This window comes from Petromyzon marinus, chromosome 2 (genome assembly GCF_048934315.1).
Source record: "Petromyzon marinus isolate PM22_M1 ecotype Great Lakes invasive population chromosome 2, UKy_Petmar_22M1.pri1.0, whole genome shotgun sequence".
Classification (NCBI taxonomy): domain Eukaryota; kingdom Metazoa; phylum Chordata; class Hyperoartia; order Petromyzontiformes; family Petromyzontidae; genus Petromyzon; species Petromyzon marinus.
This window is the reverse complement of record NC_133668.1, coordinates 8461662-8467661: the sequence shown is the minus strand read 5'-3', so window position 1 is coordinate 8467661 and position 6000 is coordinate 8461662. Positions and strand designations below refer to the sequence as shown.

At 53.0% G+C, this 6000-nt stretch overlaps 1 protein-coding gene across 6 annotated transcripts in view; it reads right to left on the bottom strand.

Moving 5' to 3' along the window:
• The window catches only part of CRPPA (CDP-L-ribitol pyrophosphorylase A), a 54228-nt gene that overhangs the window by 20819 nt on the left and 27409 nt on the right, over positions 1 to 6000 (bottom strand). For 5 of the 6 annotated variants that reach the window (XM_076069278.1, XM_076069282.1, XM_076069267.1 and 2 more), the window contains one exon: positions 1747 to 1896. In XM_076069278.1, coding sequence (XP_075925393.1) covers positions 1747 to 1896 — 150 coding nt within the window. The remainder of the gene's footprint in view (positions 1 to 1746; positions 1897 to 6000) is intronic. The other variant, XM_076069271.1, reaches the window with a different exon arrangement.

Genomic DNA, 6000 nt, shown 5'->3' with positions numbered 1-6000 from the left:
ACACACACACACACGCACACACACACACACACCCACACACGCACACACGCACACACACACACGCACACACACACAGGCACACACACCCACACACGCACACACACACACACACCTACACACGCACACACACACACGCACACACACACGCACACCCACACACACACACCCACACACGCACACACGCACACACACCCACACACGCACACCCACACAGGCACACACACACACGCACACACACACACGCACGCACACGCACACACGTGCGCTCAGAGCAGTGCATCGTTTCGCTTAACGATTTACAAAAAAGAGCGAGCTACGGACAAATCGGCTGGAGACAGCCCCCGCACTAGCCTCCCACGTTAGCCCGTCCGGCCATCCGCTGCGGGACACAGACGGAGATGACACCGACAGCGACGATGACCATGAGAGGAAAGCGGTTCTCCGGGGGGGGGGGGCGATGCGTTCTCGCTTGCTGGCTCTCAAAGTATCCGATGATATAGCGGCGCGCGCTCGGAGGAGGAGGAGGAGAGAGGTGGCGCCCCTCTGTGCAGGTGCCTTGGCCTCGTGTGCCTCCAATCAGCGCTCGCACATTCCTGCAATGACCTCACTCCCGGGGCCACTCCTAAACACCCGGGCTCGTCGCCCTCCAGCTTCCCCGTCTTGCCGGCCGTGCAGATTGCATGCAGCCGAATGCGCTGCTTGCATTTGCCCCCCGGCGGCCGTGTTATTAAGCGGAAGGTAATCGTTTTAAGCATAGATCTGCAAAACATCTCACGATGCCGAAGGAAAACGGGCAATTCGTTTGTACAAAGCCAAGTATGTGACATTCAATTTCCAGTTGGATTGCTTGGAATATAGGTGCGATGATTTTTTGAGTGAATACATTGTTCAGAGAAATTTCAAGTTGAAGTTCTTTAAGGTCAACACATCATGCCAAGCATTCGAGAAAGTTATGCAGAAGGTGCCATCCCGGAACCACTTCTGAGATAACCTTTAAGTGATCTTTCACCCACACCAGAAGTGCCACAATTTCCCACATTTCTCGTGATAGGGGATGTTCATCACATCATGGCAACCAAACCAATAAATGTTATTTTTAGATCAAGGAAAATCTTGTTAAATTAAGTGAAAACCCAATTTTAATTATTCCCCCCCCCCCGTATAATTCATCGCTGACTGGGCTAGGACCATCGGCTCACTACACTTGATAACCCATTTTAATCACAGGTGGTGGAAACCTGGATTCAAACCCAGGATTTCTGACCCCTGAGCCACCCAGCCACCTCGATACAACTTGGGACTTAAACGTTTCACCACCATGAGAACGTGACAGTCGAAACCCCCTCCCCCCCGCCCACCACCCACGGTCAACTTTGGCTCAGCGGGAGGTCACTCATGCTCCTCTGCTGTCCCCACAGTCCGGAACTCCCTTCACCCAACGATCCACACCATGGACCTCCCTGCACAAGTCCAGCCTCATGACCTTCCTTTTCTTTCTCTCCGACGAAGACCGACCGCGTCGCTCGACAGAAATAAACCATACACCGCCTGTTTCTTTCCAGCGTCTTGAGATGCGATTACGTTTAGACCCCCATGTAAAATCCAAACGTTATTGCATTGCATATGAGGGTCTTGCACAGCGCAAGATTAGCAGGGCTGGCTACGTACGCTGCGAAAGAAGCTCAACATACACACGTAACATCTAATCCCCTGCCAGGTGTGGAGCTGCTCGCTGTGCTTGCTCACCCGCACACAGACGAAGCTGTGGAGGTGCTCGCTGTGCTTGCTCACCCGCACACAGACGAAGCTGTGGAGGTGCTCCTCCTCATCCTCCTCCTGCAGCAGCAGCGAGGTCCCCTGGCCGTTGTGCGTCGCCACGGCAACGTCCCGTTTCACCTGACGACAGAGGCGGGGGGGCAGACAAAATATTAACTCGTGGAAAAAAGTTCCACAAACGAATCTTAAATCAATCGTAATTACGTTACTACACGTTTATTTTTGATATATATATAATTTTGTATTCAAGTTACAATTATCAGTTAGGTTTTTCTGGTTGGGTGGGTGGGCGGGGGGGGGTGCTTTCTGAAGTGACCCCTTGGGAGGCAACGGGGTTAAGCCTGACGTAACCGCACAGCTATTTTTCTTCTATTCCACGTTTACCAAAAACACGACACCTTCCCCCCCTTTCTCCGGCTGAAACACAAGCTTCAAGATAGCACAGATACTCGCGTGAGAAAGTGACCGTAATCATTTAAATTTACATTCTCGTTAAGGCATCAATCACTGTCACGTACTCGGTGTAACGGGATGCGCCTAAAATCGGCAATTACCTGCGCCGCGAGACGCGAAAACCAAGTGCGGAGGTTCCGCGCGCTGAAATCCTGCACGGCATGCCGCACTTAAACACACGTCTCCTTTACACAATCACAAAGCCGGGTGAAAACGAAGGCCCCCGATGTAAACACACGCAGTAGTGACCGCTCATCTCCCACCCTCCCATCGTCTCTGAACCCCCCGCGCTTTGCCGTCTTTTTTTTTTCTCCCTGTCTCCGGGAGGTAAGCCGATCCTCCCGGTGTGTTCAGTCCCCACGTGCTGCCGGCAGTTGCCGGGGCCCAGATCCCTATCGGACAGGAAGCCGGGGGTCGCAAACAGCGGCACGACACAATAGGGGGGGGGGGGGGGGGTCCGAGCGAGTCGGTAGGGGGGACGGCGGAGGTTGTGGGGTGGAGGGGGGGGGCGTGCCGGTGGTGGTGTAAGCGAGAAGGACAGGGACGCTGGAACCCGCAGGTACCCGCACGGCCGCCACATGAAAGGGGAGATCGCGCTCCAACGCCAACCCCTTCCGGAGACGCGAGCCCGCTCGGGGGTTACAAGTCCGCTCCGGGTGACTTCAAAACGCAGGCACGCAAATCCCCCATTCCACGACCGAGCTTTTATCGAACTGTGCTTCAGTCTCTCTTTTCCCTTGCTCGGTAATTATTCGTTTTGGATTGTGCGTGCACGCTCACGTGACCGAACGGCGTGGCGTCTGCGCGTTTGTTAAAGTTGTTCATTGTTGCGCGCGCGCGTGCGCGGAACGCGGCCTGCCTCACGAACGCGATGAGAACGCGACACGAACGCGGTGTCAAGTGAGACGGGTGACCGGACTAAACGTTGGCGAGCGACAATTAGCGAAGCCAAGCTGCCCCGGCTTGAAGCTCGCCCCCTGTCTGGTCAACACGAGTTGGAATCCAGCAGGCATTCCAACTCGTGTTGAGCCGAGCTGCCAGAACCACGGCGTCACGTTTAGCCCGGGCTCGGGATGCTCGCTCGCGCGCGAGTCCGCAGGCTCCCCCGTGCCCGCCCGCACGCCCGCCCGGCCGCCCGCCCAACTCCTTTTCACGAAACGCACAGCGGTTTCGCGGCTCCTCAAGAGAAGGCACGGCCATTGTGAGTCTGTCAACGCGCCCCCGATCCTACGGGCGGCACCCCGTCGAGGGGTAGAGAGGTTTCTGGAGGGCCGTCACCGCCGCTCCCGCCGCGCCGTTCCTCCACGTCGCGATCGGCCATTCGCGGAAAAGCACGAAGCTCGACGGAGCCCGAGACGTGTCGAGTTTATTTTCCCTTTCGCGGTTCATCGTCGCCTGCCACGGACTATCCACCGTCGGACGAAGGAATCGCAGAGGAGTCGCTTTCGGCCCTCGCAAGCCGCCGTCGCGGAATTATCATCCGCGCCCACAGAATTGCCGAGGAGAGTTCGCAAGGCGGTTCTTAAGAGTCGTCCTTTAAGAGAGTTCGCAAGGCGGTTCTTAAGAGTCGTCCTTTAAGAGAGTTCGCAAGGCGGTTCTTAAGAGTCGTCCTTTAAGATAGTTCGCAAGGTGGCTCTTAAGAGTCGTCCTTTAAGAGAGTTCGCAAGGCGGTTCTTAAGAGTCGTCCTTTAAGAGAGTTCGCAAGGCGGTTCTCAAGAGTCGTCCTTTAAGAGAGTTCGCAAGGCGGTTCTTAAGAGTCGTCCTTTAAGAGAGTTCGCAAGGCGGTTCTTAAGAGTCGTCCTTTAAGAGAGTTCGCAAGGCGGTTCTTAAGAGTCGTCCTTTAAGAAAGTTCGCAAGGCGGTTCTTAAGAGTCGTCCTTTAAGAGAGTTCGCAAGGCGGTTCTTAAGAGTCGTCCTTTAAGAGAGTTCGCAAGGCGGTTCTTAAGAGTCGTCCTTTAAGAGAGTTCGCAAGGCGGTTCTTAAAAGTCGTCCTTTAAGAGAGTTCGCAAGGCGGTTCTTAAGAGTCGTCCTTTAAGAGAGTTCGCAAGGCGGTTCTTAAGAGTCGTCCTTTAAGAGAGTTGGCAAGGCGGTCCTTAAGAGTCGTCCTTTAAGAGAGTTCGCAAGGCGGTTCTTAAGAGTCGTCCTTTAAGAGAGTTCGCAAGGCGGTTCTTAAGAGTCGTCCTTTAAGAGAGTTTGCAAGGCGGTTCTTAAGAGTCGTCCTTTAAGAGAGTTCGCAAGGCGGTTCTTAAGAGTCGTCCTTTAAGAGAGTTCGCAAGGCGGTTCTTAAGAGTCGTCCTTTAAGAGAGTTCGCAAGGTGGCTCTTAAGAGTCGTCCTTTAAGAGGGTTCGCAAGGCGGTTCTTAAGAGTCGTCCTTTAAGAGAGTTCGCAAGGCGGTTCTTAAGAGTCGTCCTTTAAGAGAGTTCGCAAGGCGGTTCTTAAGAGTCGTCCTTTAAGAGAGTTCGCAAGGCGGTTCTTAAGAGTCGTCCTTTAAGAGAGTTCGCAAGGCGGTTTTTAAGAGTCGTCCTTTAAGAGAGTTCGCAAGGCGGTTCTTAAGAGTCGTCCTTTAAGAGAGTTCGCAAGGCGGTTCTTAAGAGTCGTCCTTTAAGAGAGTTCGCAAGGCGGTTCTTAAGAGTCGTCCTTTAAGAGAGTTCGCAAGGCGGTTCTTAAGAGTCGTCCTTTAAGAGAGTTGGCAAGGCGGTTCTTAAAAGTCGTCCTTTAAGAGAGTTCGCAAGGCGGTTCTTAAGAGTCGTCCTTTAAGAGAGTTCGCAAGGCGGTTCTTAAGAGTCGTCCTTTAAGAGAGTTGGCAAGGCGGTCCTTAAGAGTCGTCCTTTAAGAGAGTTCGCAAGGCGGTTCTTAAGAGTCGTCCTTTAAGAGAGTTCGCAAGGCGGTTCTTAAGAGTCGTCCTTTAAGAGAGTTTGCAAGGCGGTTCTTAAGAGACGTCCTTTAAGAGAGTTCGCAAGGCGGTTCTTAAGAGTCGTCCTTTAAGAGAGTTCGCAAGGCGGTTCTTAAGAGTCGTCCTTTAAGAGAGTTCGCAAGGCGGTTCTTAAGAGTCGTCCTTTAAGAGAGTTCGCAAGGCGGTTCTTAAGAGTCGTCCTTTAAGAGAGTTCGCAAGGCGGTTCTTAAGAGTCGTCCTTTAAGAGAGTTCGCAAGGCGGCTCTTAAGAGTTGTCCTTTAAGAGAGTTCGCAAGGCGGTTCTTAAGAGTTGTCCTTTAAGAGAGTTCGCAAGGCGGTTCTTAAGAGTTGTCCTTTAAGAGCGTTCGCAAGGCGGTTCTTAAGAGTCGTCCTTTAAGAGAGTTCGCAAGGTGGTTCTTAAGAGTCGTCCTTTTATATGTGGTGAGGAGGCGAGCGAGCCGGTTGGTGAGTAGGCATGCAAGTGGGTGCGATGATAAGGAGATAGCGAGTTGGCAGGCGGTTGGGTAGGTGGGCAGGCAGTTACACAAATACGAAGGCAGGAACGTTGGTGGGTGATTGGCAGGATAGGTGGATAGGTAGACTATTGAAAATGTGTGTAAGTATAGAAGTAGGTATGCTACTAAGCAGGCAGGTAGAATAAACCACAGGCAGGCCAGTGGGCAGGTGATTTCCAATGAGACACGTGACCCATGCAATATATTCTTCTCTTAACCTGTATTGCAACAAATTACATTTCCTACTCTAATAACCACACTGGGTAGACACTGATCAACTGCTAAGTCGTCTACGCATCATCCTGCCTGGAGGCAGCATGCCAGGGTAAGCTGTCACCCCAGGAATCAGGCAGTCAGGGTCGTGA